General features: G+C 36.5%; 1 protein-coding gene across 1 annotated transcript; it reads left to right on the forward strand.

The window, feature by feature from the left end:
• Positions 1-5822: 5822 nt before the first annotated feature.
• On the forward strand, positions 5823-15586 carry LOC104241650 (uncharacterized). Its single transcript, XM_009796595.2, has 12 exons — positions 5823-6131; positions 6628-6692; positions 7547-7645; positions 8073-8205; positions 8965-9024; positions 10882-10941; positions 11330-11452; positions 12717-12788; positions 12864-13001; positions 13416-13571; positions 14650-14757; positions 15208-15586. The coding sequence occupies exons 1-12, from the start codon at positions 5907-5909 to the stop codon at positions 15241-15243; spliced, it is 1275 nt and encodes a 424-aa protein (XP_009794897.1). The 5' UTR covers positions 5823-5906; the 3' UTR covers positions 15244-15586.
• The last annotated feature ends 4953 nt before the right edge of the window (positions 15587-20539 follow it).

The raw sequence follows: 20539 nt of genomic DNA on the forward strand, positions 1-20539 counted from the left end.
TTTTGTCTATTCTCATTTCAATTTCCAGGTACTTGTTCTGTAACCCTCAAGTTTATGGAACTGAAGTAAACATGCTGTCTGAAGTTGATCTTTGAATTTTTCATGTTTTTTTTGTTTAAACTTAGTATATAAAACAGTTAGCTCGCTCATGTCCTCTAGGTACTAGATTAATCCTGGTTTGGTTTGTATAATTGGGACTGATGAACTGTCAAGCATGAGTTTGATCATTTTAATTAGTAAGTGAGCACTTTGGTATTTAAATTCATGTATGTAATCAGGGCTGTGGACTGTTTAGACTGTGCATTTCGTGTTTATGCGATTGTAGTTTTCAGTTTGTTTAAGTTCCACAGTCTGCTGAAGTTAAGCTGCAAAGTTGTAATTGATTTTGAGTTCAATACGCATGACTGCTTTTAATTTTGGGCTAACCGGAATTGTACAATCAACAGCCTCATACTGGGCCAGTTTTGGGCCTGGCGTACTAGCAGGTAGCCCAGATTTCTGGTTAGGTGATAAATCGAATTAGGGCCTAGGTGCATTAAGGCTTGAGAAGTTAGTTAAATCAAAAGGTGCCCAAGGATTCGATCCCTGGGCTGTACGTGCAAGTTAAAATTTTGGGCCTGCCTTATACCCGACGCCTAGCGCTCTAAAGGCCTGTGCCTGCAACATGTGCAATGGCATGATTTTGGGCCTTAGGGGCTCAGAGCCCATTTGCTCGGCATTTCTACCTGGATGTTCAAATTCAAATTCAACGAAGTACTGGCTTTAATCAATTAGAACCCTTAAGTGCTTAGTAGCATAATTATCTCACCGTCTAAAGTTGGAAAGGTTGTGTAAGTAAATTTCACCATCCTCCTCAAAATAACAATGCGTTAGAATCTTTAAGCGCGATTTTAATTATAATACCTTCTTAAAACTCGGGTGTGCATTGATGTGACCCAAATCTAAATCTCGACAAAGTCAAAATGTGTTGACAATCACGGGTGCATTGATTGTGACGTGGTTCGAAACGCGTTTTCACGACGTCGTAATTCTTATAAAATAAATTATGATAGAAAAGAGGTTCACAAATTGAGACGAGCCTCACCGCACAAAAATAATTAAATGTGGGGCCCTCAATAAATAATTATCGAAATAATTAGAATTTGGGATGGCCGTTTAGCGAACTTCATGGGTTTTCCCCAAAATAATACTACGTTAGCATCTTTAGGCACGATTTAATTAAAATACGTTCTTAAATTCGGGTGCGCATTGATGCGACCCAAATCCAAATCTCGATGAATTTGAAATGTGTCAACAACCACGGGCGCATTGATTGCGACGGGGTTCAAAACGCGTTTTCACGACATCGTAATTCTTATAAAATAAATAATGATAAAAAGCGGTGTAAAATTAACAAAAGGCACATAAGCTAGCATATATTAAAATCAGATAAAATCAAATACACCAGTTAAGCGACCGTGCTAAAATCACGGAGCCCGGGAATGCCTAACACCTTCTCCCGGGTTAACAGAATTCCTTACTCGGATTTCTGGTTCGCGGACTGTTAACAGAGTCATAAATTTCCTCGGTTCGGGATTCAACCGGTGACTTGGGACACCATTAATCTCCCAAGTGGCGACTCTGAATAATTAATAATTAAATCCCGTTCCGATTGTCCTTTAAATGGAAAAACTCCTTTACGCCCTTCCTAGGGTGTAGGTGAAAAAGGAGGTGTGACATCGTGCACATAAGGAAGTATAGGGTTTTTGCGTCTTTTTTTTAGATCTAGAAGAAACTAAAATTTTAACTAGAATATCCCCACAGACGGCGCCAAATTATATGACCAAAAAGTATAAAACTCTTTGTTAAACTAATTAAGTAAAAGAATAAGGGATTAATCCTAGTTAAAGATAATAACCCTAGATCTAAAATCAGTTTTATGTGGATAATATGGGACCAAGTTATAGAGGATTTAATGCAATGTGTAATAAATGTTGTTGTTATTTAATGAGATGAGAATAAGCAATAAATAACAATAAATGACACTAAATGTAAACGAGGAAGAAGATTCCCTCAATAATGAAAGAGGTGAATGATTCTTTCTTCTGACAGTGATGAATGACAATTATATGAGAGAATATTATATACTTTCTCGGATCTGATGGAAAATTCAATGGATAGAATATAAAGATCGAATCTCTCTCAGAAAGTTGTTCTTTGTACTTATCTAGAGAGCTTACTTTTCAAAAGTATTCTTATCTAACGGAAAATCACATGCCTTTTGTCTTATCTCTCTTACTATTTATATGGAATATTCCCAAAGGACCCTAAAAGGTACAACAAAAAGAATATTTAACGGGATATTCCCTTTGAAAGTTCCAAAGCTAATTTCTGTCCCTGCTGCTCGACCTCGGCCTTGATGAGCCATTCAACGACTTGTTTTTGTTAACCACTGATCGACCTCGGCCAAATTGTCCATAATAAGTTACAATTCTTACGATAAGCACCTCTTCGTGCCGAATTTTCTTGGTCGGATTTTGACCTATACAAGCATAACTTATTTCAATATAACTTATCCCGTATTCAAACCAAATGACCCCTTATTATAATTTCTGCATTACTAATTTCTACTTTTTATTGTCTATGCATTATTTTTTTTGGTCAAAATTGTCTATGCACTATTAATTCTTACATTAAGCGTCTACAACAACAACAACAACAACGACCCAGTATAATCCCACAAGTGGGGTCTGGGGAGGGTAATATGTACGCAGACCTTACCCCTACCCTGAAGGGTAGAGAGGCTGTTTCCAGGAGACCCTCGGCTCAAAAAAGCAACAGGAGATGATATATTAGTACCATAAAAATGCGTAATAAAAATAACAACAATATATAAGAGATATGAAATATGAAATACAGGATACGAAATACGAACTACGAAATAGATGGCTGGTATAGTACAACTAGAAGGTAAAGCCCTGCATCGATAGACGACCAATGACATTCCTAGTCTAACTCCTAACGGATAGTCTCCCTCTATTGTGCTGTAGAATTATTCACACTCTCCCCTAACCTACAACCTTAATGCTCGACCTCCATAATTCTCTATCAAGGTCCATGTCCTCAGTAATCCTAAGTCGCGCCATGTCCTGTCTGATCACCTCTCCCCAATACTTCTTAGGTCTTCCTCTACCTCTCCGCGTGCCCACTACAGCCAGTCGCTCACACCTCCTCACCGGTGCATCAGTGCTCCTCCTCTGAATGTGCCCGAACCATCTGAGTCTTACTTCCCGCATCTTGTCCTCCATGGGGGCCACACCCACCTTCTCTCGAATATCTTCATTCCTAATCTTATCCATCCTTGTATGCCCGCACATCCACCTCAACATCCTCATCTCTGCTACTTTCATCTTCTGGATGTGTGAGTTCTTTACCGGCCAACATTCAGTTCCATACAACATGGCAGGCCTAACCACTGCTCTATAAAACTTACCTTTTAGTAACGGTGGCACTTTCTTGTCACACAAGACTCCCGACGCTAACCTCCACTTCATCCACCCCACCCCTATACGGTGTGTGACATCCTCGTCAATCTCCCCGATCCCCTGAATAACCGATCCAAGGTACTTGAAACTACCTCTCTTGGGAATGACTTGAGAGTCAAGCCTCACTTCAACTCCCGCTTCCGTCGGCTCAACTCCAAATTTGCACTCGAGGTATTCCGTCTTCGTCCTACTCAACTTGAAACCTTTAGACTCAAGAGCATGTCTCCAAATCTCTAGCCTCTCGTTGACGCCGCCTCTTGTCTCGTCAATTAGAATAATGTCATCAGCAAATAGCATGCACCATGGAACCTCCCCTTGAATATGATGAGTCAGTGCATCCATCACCAGGGCAAATAGGAATGGGCTGAGCGCAGACCCTTGGTGCAACCCCGTAATAACTGGAAAGTGTTCAGAGTCGCCTCCTACTGTCCTAACCCGAGTCTTAGCTCCATCATACATGTCTTTAATCACCCTAATATAGTTACTCGGGACCCCTTTATCCTCTAAGCAGCTCCATAAGACCTTCCTAGGAACCTTATCGTACGCTTTCTCCAGATCAATAAACACCATGTGGAGATCCTTCTTCCTATCCCTGTACTGTTCCACCATCCTCCTAATAAGGTGGATAGCTTCTGTGGTAGATCGTCCCGGCATGAACCCGAACTGGTTGTCTGAAATAGACACCGTCCTTCGCACTCTCATTTCTACCACTCTCTCCCAAACTTTCATGGTATGACTTAATAATTTGATGCCCCTATAGTTGTTACAGCTCTGGACATCACCTTTGTTCTTATACAGCGGGACCATTGTACTCCACCTCCACTCTTCAGGCATTCTATTAGTCTTGAATATAACATTAAACAATGCAGTAAGCCATTCTAAGCCTGCTCTACCCACACACCTCCACAGTTCAACCGGAATTTCGTCTGGCCCGGTAGCTCTGCCCCTTCTCATCTTATGCATTGCCTCCATGACTTCATCGATCTCAATGTCCCTACAATTACTTACTTCATGGTGACTGTCGGCATTCCTCGATTCCCCAAGTATAATATCCTGATCCCCTTCTTCACTTAGAAGTTTATGAAAGTAGGTCTGCCACCTCCTCTTAATCTGGTCATCTCCCATCAAAACTTTGCCGTCATCATCTTTTATGCACCTCACTTGGTCCAGATCCCGAGTTGTCCTCTCTCTCGCCTTAGCGAGTCGGAATAACTTCTTCTCCCCACCTTTGTTCCTTAGTTCCTCATACAGACGAGCAAAAGCTGTCGTCTTAGCCTCCGTCACTGCCATCTTCGCCTCCTTCCTAGCTACCTTATACCTTTGACTGTTCTCTCTCTTCTCCTCCTCATCAGTGCTCCCTACTAACCTTAGGTAAGACACCTTCTTTGCTTCCACCTTACCTTGGACAACTGCATTCCACCACCAATCTCCTTTGTGTCCACCATAGTGGCCCGTAGATATCCCTAACACCTCTCTCGCCGCCTTTCTTATACAGTCCGCCGTCATCGACCACATTGTGCTTGCGTCCCCACTACTTCTCCAAGCTCCCATTGCCGATAACCTTCCTTCCAAATCTTTAGCTTTATCCTTAGTTAAGGCGCCCCACCTAATCCTGGGGCGTCCTCGTACTGACCTCTTCTTCCTCCTTATCCTAATACAAATGTCCATCACCAAAAGCCTATGCTTCGTTGAGAGGGTCTCACCTGGGATAACCTTGCAGTCCTCGCACAACCTTCTGTCGCATCTCCTGAGGAGGAGATAGTCAATCTTAGTCTTCGCCACCGAACTTTGGTAAGTAACCAAATGTTCATCCCGCTTCATAAAACTCGAGTTTGCAATGACTAGATCGAAAGCCTTGGCAAAGTCCAACAGCGCAATGCCTCCTCCGTTCCGCTCTCCGAAACCAAATCCGCCATGCACCTCAGTGTACCCACCTGCAGATAACCCAATATGACCATTGAAATCTCCTCCTATGAATAACCTCTCAGAAGGCAGTATACTACGAACAATCTCATCCAACCCCTCCCAAAATTGCCTTTTAATATCCTCATCCAAGCCTGCTTGTGGTGCGTACGCGCTAACGACATTCAAAGTACCCTCACCCACCACCAACTTAATAGTCATTAGCCTATCATTCACCCGCCTGACCTCTACCACGGACTCCCTAAGATGGCTATCTACCAGTATATCCACTCCATTCTTATCCCTTAGGACACCAGATTACCACAACTTATACACAACTTATATACATTAAGCGTCTCTAAACCCAAAAAAAAAAAAAAACACCCTCCCTGCAAAAGAGAAGAAAAGAAAAAAGAAAAAAAAAGGAGCAGATAAAGCAAGACAAAATACGGCTATCCCCCTCTCTACTTCTCGTTCACAATGTCGCGAGGGACTGATAAGCTACTGAAGAATTTGAAACAATTCACAGACCTTCAGTACAAGCACTTCACTAACCGCTATGGACAGCAACTCATCGACATCTTCGAATTCCCTATAAAACTCGTTCTCTCCCCTTTCACTCTTGCTTATGACATTGCTGGCTCCGCCCCTAGGGGTTTCGGTGTACCCGAGTTCATCTCTAAGCTCTCTTATTCTGCCATCTTTGTAAGCATTTTTTTTATAATTGGGTCGTATGTTTGTTAAAATGCCACTGAGACCATGAATTGGAAAGTTTAAATTGTTAGAATTCCCTGAACTGTGTTCTCAAATTTATGTTCGTATGTCACTGAGAGGCCACAATAGGGAACTATAATTGTCAGCATTTTTTTCTGAATTGGGTCATTAACTGTTTGTTTATATGTCACTGAGAGGCCGTTAATGTGAAAGTCTAGTTGTCAGCAATTTTTTTCTGAATTGGGTCGTTAAATGTTTGTTTATATGTCACTGAGAAGCCATGAATCGGAAAGTTTGAATTGTTAGCATATTCAGAGATGCCCGTGAATGGGAAAGTGTGATTTTGATCTTTTTCTGAACTGGGTCTTCAAGTGTATGTTAATATATCACAGAGACGCCATGGACCGCAATTAATAGGATTTTTGGGCTGAAAGTGTTAGTTGGATAAGTTTTTTGCTCACAGAGATATTTGGTTGATTTATTGCAGGTGGTGGCTACTGTGGGTACTTATGATATTGCGATGGAGCTAGGAAAGAAGGTGCTCTGCCAGAGGTGCCCTCCTCATAGTCTCAGCTCATGCTACTTTTTGTTAGATATTATATTTCTGAATGTGAAGTATGTTTTTTTTTATGTGAAATAATGAAGTTAATTAATGGGCCATGTCAAAAGGTGTTGTCTGTAGAGGTCATGAAAGGGTTTATACTCTTGGACCACTCCATCCATTGTCTTAAGGTTTTGTTCTGGATGCTCAGATTTTTTCAGTCTTGGTAAGTGAATCCATGTTTTAAAAGTGCTGTCAAAGGCTCATTTAGGGCGCGCTTAAGCCCTGAAGCTCAGAGAAGGCGCTTCGCCTCGCTTAAGCTGCACTTTAGTGTAGGCAGGGCACTAAGGTGTGAGCATCATTTCCAATGATTTCTATCTTGAATTAACTGGTACTAAACAATAAATATAATCAGCAAAGAAGTGTATTAGTTGTTAAGGGAACATTATGAATGAATTTGTTACTTTTTTTGTTGAATTACATATATATTTTTATATTTATCCTTCATTGCATATTTTTTTAAATCAAGTTCACACTTTAATTGCGCTTTGCGCTTAAAACCCCATTAGACCTGGAGCGCTTTTTAGAGCTTTTCGCCTTTGACAACATTGGTTTTAATTTCCACTGGACTAAGAGTTTGATAGATATAAAACATTTGTTCTCTTTGCTCATTAGTGGTCTCTATGTCTTTATGCAAAAGCTGATGTTGTAATCACGAATCAAGCGAAAAGCCAGAGAGCATCTTATTTTTCCCTACTGATGGGCAGCCGAGATGCTTGTCAAATGTAAAATCGTTTGGCATGTCTTGTTATAGAAGGTGATGGTATGTGTAGTTAAAAGAAGATGCTTGGTTCATTAATTGCAGGGACTGTCGGACATGTAACGGATGGCAGGCATTGCGATGCACAATGTGCAAAGGGTCAGGCAAGGTGCATTATCAAGTGAAAAACTATACATTGAAAAGGTAGGTTATCATTGACGGATTTTACTTTTTCTGTTAAAAAAAATTCCTGTTCAAATAATATAGTTAATCTAATTTTTTGAATATTATTGCAATGGCCTTTATCATATTCTAAACTGCATAGAAGATACGCCAATCTGCTATCTTCCCCTTATTTTCCCCTGCCACTGTCCTATGTGACTTTTTTTTTGATAATTCTAGTCTTCAGCTTTTGTTATCTTGGATTTGGCAATGACGCAGCTAGTTACTTGCAGTTGGTAGCTAGCTGCATCACCATTGTTATGTTGTGTACTGAACTCTGCCTTCTTGTTTTAAGTGGTTATTTATCATCTTAGTTGTGCAATTCCACCCTCTACCTGGAAATACAGGAAGAAAGTGTCAAACGCACTGAGTACTTATGTCTATCTAAAGGTTCCAAACTACTCTGCAGGGGAGAGAAGGCAACAGCAGAATCCATTGCAGATGCCATAGCTGATAACAGAGCTGAGTTGGTGCATCTTCCTTCCACGGTTGACCTTCACTTGCCGCTGCCATCTAAAGAATGTCCAAATTGTGATGGATCGGTGAGAACTGTAACTTCTCGAGCTCTCATAAAATAGCAAGCTTCTTAATTGCTGCAAATGAACTGAGTGAGTCATGCCAGCAAGTTTTTGGCTTGAGAAAGTATCCTAAATGTAGGGTAATAGAATAGGGTTTATTCACGACAGCAACCCAATTTTAAAAATAGGGCTTATTGAATAAGTAAAGCCAAGCCTGACCGGATAGCGGCTTAGCTCACGTGAGTTATGTTATGTGGACGTGTAAATGTATTTTCGTTTGATTTTAACTGTATTTTGCCATGCCTTTACTAGGTAAAAGTTAATGTATGTTAGTTAGGTGTATGGACTTCCAAGATGACTTTAAGTGCCTAAGTACAATATTAGGTAAATAGGTTTGAATCCTGCTCAAGAACCTTAAGCCCTAGCTTAGGAGAGAATTTTAAGATTGCCTAGAGCTACACATTTATCAGTAACCTGATTTGAGCTTTAATATCACCTCAAATATGCTGGATGAAACTTAAGCACACTTGAGTTGGCTGGGAGCTTATCCTATTATTCAGTTACCTGGTTAAAGAGAGTGCAAATTATAGGATGCATTATGCTCCTATTTCATCTAGTATGTTTTTAGTTAAGAATTGTATTTCGTTCTTGGATACACTGTTTTCATTTATGCCTATGCTTCACAGTGATCTTTCATATTCACCTCTGCCTGGTCTTAAGTGAAAAATGTTCTTTTTGAAACTTAAGCAATTGGTGTTGCTGATAATACTACTTATTCTGCAGGGGGTGATGAAGTGCCCGGATTGCAAAGACAAGCTGCAAATCAGGATATCTGCAGATGATGTGAGTTCTATTCGACTTTGCCCTGTTCTATGCTCCTTTTTCTTCTCCACTTCTTAAAAACAATTGAGAATTTACATCATGCTTTTATAGTGGGTGCATTTCTGGAATTCTACGGCAGTGATTTTTACTTCTCAAGATTTCTTAAGTGCACTTTCCTCATCCATTCCTTTCATAGAAACACTTTGTGAAGTGTTAGACCAACTTGGAACTCAAGTCCAGTGATTTTATTGTGTTTGCTTTCTCATATGCAATTTCCCTGTTCTTCTGTTTTCTGGTCATTTGACCCTTTTATAGGGATGGCAAGCGGTGCGGGTGTGGGGCGGGTTTTCTCTTAACCCGCAAAATTTCAACCCGCCCTGCCCCGCCCCGCATAGCAGTTGCACCCGCGTTCACCCGCCCTGCATAAGTGATTTTTTTTTTCATTTTGTTAGTTTTAATTATTTTTTTTAATCTTTTGGCTGGAATTTTTTTTACACCTTTACTATATGTACTTGTGCTTTTTATTAATTCTAAAGATTACGGAAAACTTCAGTTATGGAAAGAAGAAGATAAGATACTTAAGAGAATTAAATCTTGCACATATGCAATAAAAGTTACTTAACAAAAATCTTTGATATCATAATACCTCTTTGTTTTTTAACTTTTTATATTTGTTAAAAGTATATATGTTAATTTACCCTATTCAAGCTTTCGTTAGAAATACAAAAAATCTTTGTGAAGATCAATTAATAGATATTTTCGTTAGAAATACTAAATTTCCAAATTCGAACAGATAAAATTCTTGACCATTATATACAGAGGAATGAAAATAGACGATGCTAATAGGATTAGAAGAATAACAACAAATATTTGCAAAAAAACAATACCATAAGGCCCTGAAATGTCAAAAGCTAACAAATAAACCGCTATAAAAACAGCAACAACATTAATAACACCAAAATATTTCACCAAAAACAGCTATTGGGGACGAAGGCGCAATTTCATGTAAAAACACAACTGCCGTAAGACAAACAACAAAAGGGACTATAGAATGCAAGAGTAAAAAAGTTGAAGGGTCACTTGCAAAAAGAGCAGAACAAATATCAGTAAATATATAGCTGTACTTAAACCCACATACCCTTTTTAAACCCGCACCGCACCCGCATAACTTTTAAATGTTTTTATTTTGACCCGCCCCGCAACCGCATATGTTAAAACCCACACCTCCCCGCATGTGTCTAAACCCGCACCGCCCCGCACCCGCACCGCCCCATTGACATCCCTACCCTTTCATATCCTTTTTCTATTTGTGATAAGAATTAGAGACAAAACCTGCAACCAGCCATGAGGCCTGCTTCCATAAGTGGGAGAGTGTTTTGTCTTGACAAAATTCCACTTGTTTTGCTCGTCCATTTGTGTGCCTCTAAAATAAAATAAAAATATATGAACAAGATAATGGCATCTGTGGTTGATTTCTTCACAGTTGATAGATGTTTATTTAGAAGATTTCTCTGGCATAAATCTGTTCCGCTATATTGGTTAATACCACTGAAATGGAGTACATAAGCTATCTGTAAGGCAGACAAGGACTCAGCATGAGTCACAAAAATGCATCCATGGGGAAATCTTATGAATCTAGTGAACTGGGAATAGTTTTCTGTACTCTGGACCAAGGAAAAATAGAAATATTGGAAAATAAAACTTGATAAAAAAAAGAATGGAAAATAAAATGAGAGCGAGATATTGTCCCGCTTTTTCCCCAATGGGGTTCTTAATGGCATGAATTTCAACACTAGGGAAAACCTGTTTTTATCATTGCTTTCAGTTTTGCTTTATTTATAGTCATTCTAATATCTGTGTTATCTTTGAATGCTACAGATTATGGAGCCTCCTTGGAAAGCTTATAATATCATGAGAAAGATGGATTATCCTTATGAGGCTAGTGCTTTGTCACCCCTATTTCCATGTTCTTGCAATGAGTTACTGATTACCATAATATGGGGGTTTCCTCTTGCATCTAACTTTCTTTGATATGAAGCTTCTTGTTTGATCTCATACATCACTGCGTGAAAATAACATTTTAAAGAATCTTATGCTTTAGTTAGGAGGTGCAGAAAGGAGGGGAAAATAAAGAAGAATGATTGCCTTCCTATTTTTTATAGAGAAAATCCCTCTATTCTGTGGGGTGTAAAGGAAATCAGTTTCTTCTTCCTCTAGTGAAATGATCATCCTATTTACCAAAGTGTCTTGCTCTATTGTAGATATGTGGCACTTCTCAGATATTTTTTTAAAAAAGTAACATTTTACCCCTTATTTACTGTTGCAGCATATTGTTGATAGTATGAAGGACCCCAGCATTGCTGCATTTTGGTTGATTACCTTGCCTCAGATAGTGGGTGGATTTGAATATGATGATGATGTCAAGCAGAAGATTTGGTGGCAATATAAGGTTTACTTTATCTTATGGTTGTCCAAGAGTGTTTTCTTCGCTTTTCCCTTACGATTTGTAATTGCTCTGTCAGATGTTGAGCTTTTCTGCAGAGCCATGATAAATGCTTAAATGCCTGTAAATTTTGAGCGCTATTATTGATCAGTTTGAAACAGGAAAGGAAAAGGAAGCCTATACAACAGTCAAGATTACATTCTTCTCTAGTCTTGCTCCCTATGCACTGTAACTATATCCCCAATGTTCAAAAGAAAATCATATCTGCAAAATTGGAAAGGATAACACAGAACTCGTAGAACTCACTTTCTTATATTACTTGCAAAAGCATCAAGCACAATTTACTATATTGGTAGATTGAAGTTTGTCCACTAAAGTATACACAGGATAGTTCTGGACTCTACAATAAGCTTGAAAGCAATCTCTGGAATCTTCTCAAAGTCTCCCAGTGCAAATCATACAATTTCTCTTTGTTTATCTTTTTAATGCGCAAATAAGTTTTGGAATCTACTTAAACATCAAGAGTTCATTATCTAATAGATTGTAAATTTAGGACTTCTGCATGTAGCTATTCCATGGCCTGTGGTAGACGCTGTAATTTGAGTTTTTTCATTCCCAAGCATGCTTGGTATTCTTTTTCTTTGTGCGGAAACATGTTCATCTAAGCGTACTCCTTTAAGAATTGGAGAATGATGTATCAGCAAGAAATATCATGTTCTTTACTCATCTATGTCATTCTATTCAAATGATTATTTTTTTACAAAATTCTCACCAAAGATTATTCAAATGATTATTTTTTTACAAAATTCTCACCAAAGATTAACCGTAGTAGACTTTCAACTGAAGTCACTAGTCAGCCTTATCCCATTGCTGGGTTGAGATACAGGAATCCGTTTTCTCCATTCATCTCTATTTACAAACATCCACCACTCAGTCTTAAGTTATCACATGTTTTTGTTGACTTCTTTGTTGTTCTTCTCTTCTTCTTCCTTTCTTTAAGGATTGAATTAACCTAATTCTCTTCAATGTGGATTACTAAGGTTCTTTTTGCTATGGAGGAGTCTCACCATTGAATTTTATGAGCAATTGAGCTGTGACAGAATCCAGTGAAAAGCTATATGGACTCTTAAACTCATTGAAGAAGATGACTTAATAGTTTTTGTCTATGATTATTAATGAAGTTCAAAAATTTGTTGTATCTTGCGGAATTAGCATATTGACAAGGAGCCAAGATTTCGTTGATGGCTCATGTAGTCTTATTGCATTCCAGGAATCTATGCGATATGATCAACTTCGAGATGTGGTGGCCAAGAAAAAACCTGGATGGGAGTATTTGCAAGATGTATGGCATTTTTCTTGTGTTAAATATGTCTTGATAATGGTCAGATCAATTTTCTTGACTATCTTATCTTTACAGGCCTTGATCTCTATTGATCCCAGCCGAGCTAGGGAAGATCCTGTTATTGTGAAGAACATTCCTTACTTCAAGGCCAAGAAAGCTCTGGAGGCAGAAGTCATGAAGCTTGAGCCCCCGCCGCGTCCTCAAAAGTGGGGGGTGTGTGTTATCCTCACTAATTTGTTTTTACTATTTCTGGTTTTTGTTTAAATGCCTGCTAATTTCTGGATGGTTCATCACCCTTTTTGGCTAACCAGCAACCTATCTAAATGATGAAGTAAAATTTTGGAAGGATGTTAGAAGTTTATCTTGGATTATTTAATAAATCACTGTTGTACAATAGAGGATTTGTTTTTGCTATAAAATCATTTTATAGGTTGCAACTAAAAGATAGAGATTAGAGAAAGCTATGCTTCTATCTACTATCCTATGTCTGCTTTTAAATTCCTCTATAGCAAAAGTTTAAGTAATTAGTTCAGAAGGCTAGCGTGTAATTGATTTATGGGAAAATTCTCTTGTTCTTCTATTGTTATTATTTTCCTTATTCATATGGAGTGATACAAACATTGGCAGGAGTTGAACCTTCCACTAGACGCATCTTCTTGGAGTGAAGAGGACCTCAAAGATCCAAAAAAACTATATGAGATGACAGTTCTTCTGAATGCCCAAAGAGAAATTGCCGAAAAGATGCTGGATGCTCAGTGGGAAGCAAAGTGGAGAGAAGAAAAGGTTGGCCATCTTAGAGTTTTGTTGAACTTTATGCTTGAGCATGGTTACTGTGACATACCAATACAGCAATTTGCATGTATTGTCCTTTCTTGAGGTATAAAGGCAAATAGGTTGAACATGGAGGTTTCTCATTCTTTTTTCACTCTAGACAAATTTGGCCTTTTCCCATAAAACACTTTAATTTTCCCAACAATTTTACTGGTATAACTGCTAATATGGAAAGCAATACTGACCATTTCAAAAAAAGCTGCTATGATGGATAGCTTTTGGCATTGTTGTTCTGTCATAGAAGGGAAAACCTTTTTTGGATGTATGGCCCCAGTTTTGTAAAATAATTTGTAAGTTCGATTTAGATGTATGGCCCTAGCTTCGTAAAATAACTTCAAAGTTCCATATTAGATGTATATGATTATGTCCCTCTGCTTTGTTGTCCCACTTCCTGTGGCTTCTTTGGTCTTTGCGAACTTTGTGAAGTATGCATGGTCCATCATTTTACATAGTGGCTGTACTGAAGTACAAATTTGCATTCTTATGGTGGCTAGCATGTCCCTTCAAGTTTGAACTGGTTAAGCATTTGCGTGATAGTCAATATTTCTTTTGCCTCAATAAAAACTCCTTTCCTTGGTGGGATATTCTTCTATTAAATTTATTTTTTACTAAATCCTAGAGAAGTCTCATAGCATACTCTTCTAAAAGTATATGAATTAAGTTTATGAAACACAACTTGTAGGGCCGAATATTACAGCATATCATAAAGTTGCACCTTAACTAAATGATTGTCTAGCTGAAAGTTCTTGGTTATTTCCTTCAGAGCTATATTCTGTAATCTGTAAATTCTTGAAATTCATGAAAACAATTTTAAGAGCATTCTAGGAAATGCAGTCCTTTGAAGTCATATTTCTGGAATGCAGATGACCGGCAATGCTGGATACATGTTTTTTGTGTGCGTAGCTGGTCTCTGCAATTTGATCGAACCTACAATTGTTTGATATATTTTTCCTGTATCTTCGTACAACTATAAACATCTATGTTACTGATATTAGTTGCTGATATGTTCTCTCATTTGTTCATATCTCAGCTTAACAAAATGTTGGAGGAGAAGGTCCGTCCATACATTCAGAATATTGACAATACTGTACTTCCTCAGCCTATCGTTATGGAGTCTGAAAGAAATCAGGATCAAAAGGTACTTTTGTTTTCTTGGGTATCTAGTAAAAAAATACCTAAAATGCATGATGCATTTAAAAAAATAAAATAAGTTGACTTGATAGGAGTGATGGTAAAGTGTGTTAACACTATCCCACTAAAACAGATTGCCAAACGCTTACTTCAGATTCAGATTTCTTTAGACACTGGAAGTAATGCGTTTGCAGATCGTTTTGAAATTACGTAAATCAGTATACACCAGCACTTCACCTTTTGCTACACATGAATGCAAATATTTGAATTGGACCATGTCACGAAACATTGAAAATTTGTGGTCGTTACTTTCTGACATCAACTGTCTGCTATGTGGTCTCTGTTGGATCCTCACTATCTGTTCCCTTTGCTACATTTCCAACGAAAAGTAGACGGTGTCTAAGCATATTTTAGCTTTATTAACTCATTGTTAAAGCTCATTGTTAAATTGGTGCAGAAAAAGCATGGACGAAGGAGATGGTGGTTGTTCTGATGGTCTTCGCTAAAGCCAGTACAATATCTAATGCTTATAGCAGCTTTTTGGTAGATTGCATCATTTTGTTTTTCTTTTTTTTCCTGGTTTTATGTTCTATTCAAGTGTCTGTTGTAGGTAGCAAAGTAAAGTTGTAGTCTCTCTTTCCCTCCCTTTCTCTCTCTATTTATGCTATGTTACCCTACAAAACAACAATATGCATAAGCAGACTATATGAATTTCTACCTACTCTTTCTCCCTCCTACCTTCTCCTCCTTCCTCTGTTATTATTTTTTCCATCGTAGAGAAACAGTTTGTTACGAAACAATTCAAACTTGGTTTCGGTATTAATTTTTTAATTTTATTCCTTTCTTTCTTTTGTCGTTTAATGTTGGGGACAGATTTTGCGTTTAATAGCTACAGGTTCTCATTCCCCTACCAAATTAATTTTCATTTTAAGTCACCTAGTTTGGTAGGCAGTTGGGAGCAATTGTATCTTAGGCCCTCCTACCTATACCATATATCAAACCTTATTACCCTCAATGTTTAAGGTTTGTGTTTATTACATTTAAGCATACCAAATTACCATTTCTATACCATAATTCAAATTAGGGATATAATTAAGGGTTCATTTATATTAGGCATAATTATAGGACTGTATCTTCCCACTTTCTCTTTTCCTTTCATCTCAACTGTTCACAACACACACACAACTCACGATGCTCCTATGCTTCCTCTCGTTGATCATCCCCAACTGCCCACCACCGTCGAAGAATATCATATTTTCAGATTCACAAGAAAATTTTAAATTCTTTGATCGAACCGCTTGAATTTTTTTACCTACCTATACCATATATCAAACCTTATTACCCTCAATGTTTAAGGTTTGTGTTTATTACATTTAAGCATACCAAATTACCATTTCTATACCATAATTCAAATTAGGGATATAATTAAGGGTTCATTTATATTAGGCATAATTATAGGACTGTATCTTCCCACTTTCTCTTTCCTTTCATCTCAACTGTTCACAACACACACACAACTCACGATGCTCCTATGCTTCCTCTCATTGATCATCCCCAACTGCCCACCACCGTCGAAGAATATCATATTTTCAGATTCACAAGAAAATTTTAAATTCTTTGATCGAACCGCTTGAATTCCCACTGGAAATAATAATGGCAGAGAGTTCGAAATTCTTTGACCTCTTTTTTTTTTGGGCAGTGGTTGAAGGTTACTGGTTAACACAGTCGATTGAAACTCGAAGAAGAAGAAGAAGAAGAAGACATATTTCCAGAATTTGTAGATATTTTGTAGTCAAATTGTAGTCAAATTAGAAAAATTGTAGATAAATTGTAGACTGTTTTTTGCAGAAGATTTTGTAGAAGCTTTAGTCGTTTTGGATTTGTGAAAACAGAAAATAATGCATCTACAATCAGAATACAAATAATCTACAATTTATCTACAAGATATCTACAAAATAGATACATTGAATTTTAATATCCAAATTCTCATTTCAATTGTAGCATAATTGGCATTTTCGACATAATTGTAGAAGATTTGTAGAAGTTTTAGTCTTCCCAATCTACAATTCATCTACAATTTATCTACAATATATCTACAATTCTACAATTTAACTATAATTTATCTACAATTTCTGGAAATACGTCTTCTTCTTCTTCTTCTTCTTCTTCTTCTTCTTCTTCGAGTTTCAATCTAAAATTCAGTCAAAACCAAGTCTAATCTTCACCAAAACCCCTCAAAATTGAGATATAAACTCCTAAACATATTCCGAATTATTTACAACAACACCCAATCCAAACAAATAATGATTTTTGAAAACCCAAATTTGAATTCAAAGCTTTCAAGCTTTTTAATGGCTATCAATGGTGGAAAATATATGGAAGAACAGATGAAGATGAAGATGAAGATGAAGAACAGAAATCTCCTTTCCGTTTGATTGCTAGAGCTTCAGTAGCTTGCGTTTTTTGAGAATTGTAGTTGAGTGAGAGAAGAGAGATCTCTTTCCGTTGAGGAAGGAGAGAATTACGCAGCAATTCGAATTTAATGTTGACAGAATCACACGCAGATCTGGTGCCTTCATTTTAGCGCGTTTTTTATGGCAAAATCTACCTATTTTTGGATTGGTATATAATTTGTAGTAAAAGTATGGACTACACAGGTAAATAACAAATTATGAACATTTTTGGTAATAAGGTTTGATATATGGTATAGATAGGTAAAAATCCCATGCGATTTGGCACAAAAAGGCCTTTCTCACACCAAGTGTGAGTAGTTGTATCTAACATAAAGGTGGAATTGCTCTATGAAAGAGACTTGTCCTAATTTGGCTGGGCAGGCAATTTAAGGGAAAGAAGGTCCAGAAATTGAGTCCTCCTATAAAAGAAGGTCGATGCTCATGATGAACATCCACTTCAACATTTTGACCGAGGAACGAGAACTCAAAAAATAACGCAACAATATGATGATAACTTATCTGCATTGAATCTTTGCGCCAAATTAATAGATGTATGAGGTTCTTTTCACCATTTCTTTATGTCAAGGGCATATCGTGCACATGCTATTAGCTCATCTGAACCCATAATTTTCACTCATATTCTATATTTTTACTAAAAAAATTATTAATTTTGTACAGATAATAAAATTTGAACCCATTAAATTAGATGAGATGTGGTAAAATTGCGAATTTAAGCCATAAAATTCAAATCTTAAACCCGCCTCTATTTCAAGTAGAATTATGTTAGGTACCAAATGAATAGGCATGCTAGAAACTTTCTCCATATAAATACCAAACTAGTATCCGTACTTGCGCGATGCGCGGATCGTATCAAAGAATATTAAATTGTGATCGGATTTATTTGAACATATTGAATTGTACTGTTTCAGTAAATTTTCATGATCATTTATCAATAATCAATAATATTTATTTGTGTTATTTACTTCATCTTTTTAAAAAAATTAAAATATAACATTGCCATTATTTCTATCTCCTGCTTTGTGTATTTTTCCTATTTATCGATGATTATTTTTTTCAGTTAGTTACCTATAATTTAAATAATATGATATTTAAAATCTAATTAAGACTTTGAATTCTACAATAATGAGATAACAATCCTAGTTCTTTTGACAAAAACCTTGGTGAAATACGAATTTGAATTGATTCATGCTTAATGTTAAAATTTTTGGTAACCATCTCTATGAAGAAATCATAAAGTGAAAGCTAATCAGTTGTTGCAAAAAGAATAATTCAACCAATTCATGCATTGATAAAGTATCACAAATTTTTTCTTCATCTGTAAGTTTATTAAGTAGATAAACTTTTTAAATTTAATGTAGTCGATGAGCCATATGAAATGACACATAAATTACTTCTAAAAAGTATAGTCATTACACGTTACCTTTCTATATATGAGAACTTGAAAATTACACAATGTACCTCTAATGTGAAGAACTTGAACATCTCTTCCTGGCATAAATTGCATAATTTTAAACACTAGATCCTTGAAATGGCCCATCTTTCACAAATCTTCGCAAAATTAAAACTTCCATATATTAAATAATAGAACTTAGGATGAACATATCCTAAAAGAAACTAAATGAAAGACATCTAGGAAAAGATGAGAGTCTTGTTGAAGATCTGATCTCCATTCATACCTATACAAGCTTCATTTTTGCAGTGTCCGTTAGAGTTTCCTGAACCAAAAAATTATGAATGGATAGTATCTTTAACAAAGTAAAAGCCAAGACGATACAGAAAGAAAGAAGAAAATATAAGAAATCATATCGAAGCCTCTCTAATTTTGTCATCTTTGCAAATTTCATAATACTTCACTTCATCATGTATTGCTAAAACCACTAACCCATAAGGACAAAACCTACAAAAGACAATGCTAAAAAATAACACTAATATCTACTATTAAATAACATTTGAAAAAAAAATCAATTTTCTTGATCAAGATTAAGCCTTTTTAAAATCCGAATACGTATCGATCGTAAGACAACATAATCAATAAGAGAAAGAAGTATAAAAATTTGTTGACTTGAGAATTTCGCATGGCAACCACAATTATTGTATAAAATTAAAAATACGCTATCTCTTGTATAACATATCGTTTAATATTACAGTCATTCATTTTAGCACCCAAATTTCAGTAAATAAGTACATGCATAACAATTTAGGCTAAATGAAATATAATGTTTACAGTTCAAATGAAATGAAAAAAATATTTTCATTTTTGTTCTGAAATTTGTTCATTTTTGTTCTGAATGTGTTGGCTCGTGAAAGTAGTCAGTTGCGAGAACTCCTATTTCAGATTTAGAACTTCTATTACCAAGACGAATTTCAAAATTCTAATACAGAAGAATCAATTTCTTTTTTCATGTTGAACGAATATAACTGTAATCAAAATCCGTTTATTTATCTATTTGCTCCACAAAATCTTCTCGTCCATCTCTTTACCTCTCTCCTTAATTAATGTATCCCGACCAAAACTTTGAAAAAGGATAAACTATTATTAGCGTTGAACTTTTAAACAAATTAAAGAAAAAAGAAAGAAAACGTACCTTTGCATAAAAGACACAAATAGATGTTAAAAAGATTGTGTACATTTTTCACGTGAGAAGGGCAACCGAGATAACTTACTTGGTCTTAAGCATATCGCCAAGCAAGTGTTCAACAGGATTAAGCAAATACATATTATATGAACTTCTATTCTATTATGATTATGCCCCCACTAAATATGTTCAACTAATAGCAGAAAAATATAAAAGAAGAATGAAACATTCTTGATGGCTTTTTGCATTTTCTGTATTTCAAAAACTTATATTGCAAGTTAATGCATTACAAATCTACCACCACTATCCATCATCTTATTATAAATAAAAATAATTCCAATCACACAAATTAAAACCTGACCATACTAATTTAAAAGCTAACTATAACAACACTCAAATATAATTTTTTTTAGGAAGGTAACAATGTATAACTATTAACCAATAACTTAAACACCCTAATACTAAAATAATAACAATAATAACATAGCAAGTGTAATCCCACAAATGGAATCTCGAGAGAGTAAGATGTACGTAAATCTTACCCTTACCTTTGTAGGATAGAGAGACTATTTCTGATAGACTATTTTGTACAATACTAATACACCTAAATAACTCGGAAAAATATATTGAATTTATGTACGTTTCCTTATATGTTTCCTTCAACAGAACACAATCCATTTTGCTACTACAGAGAGATTCCTTCATATATGTATATTTTAAATAGTATCAAGAAGAAAAA

The sequence above is a fragment of the Nicotiana sylvestris genome, chromosome 6 (assembly GCF_000393655.2).
Source record: "Nicotiana sylvestris chromosome 6, ASM39365v2, whole genome shotgun sequence".
Taxonomy (NCBI): Eukaryota; Viridiplantae; Streptophyta; class Magnoliopsida; order Solanales; family Solanaceae; genus Nicotiana; species Nicotiana sylvestris.

Coding starts and splice junctions, on each gene's coding strand:
- LOC104241650 (XM_009796595.2), top strand. CDS start 5,907: ATGTCGCGAGGGACTGATAAGCTACTGAAGAATTTGAAACAATTCACA. Junction 6,693..7,546: donor AAGAAGGTGCTCTGCCAGAG/GTGCCCTCCTCA, acceptor CATTAATTGCAG/GGACTGTCGGACATGTAACG. Junction 7,646..8,072: donor AAAAACTATACATTGAAAAG/GTAGGTTATCAT, acceptor ACTACTCTGCAG/GGGAGAGAAGGCAACAGCAG.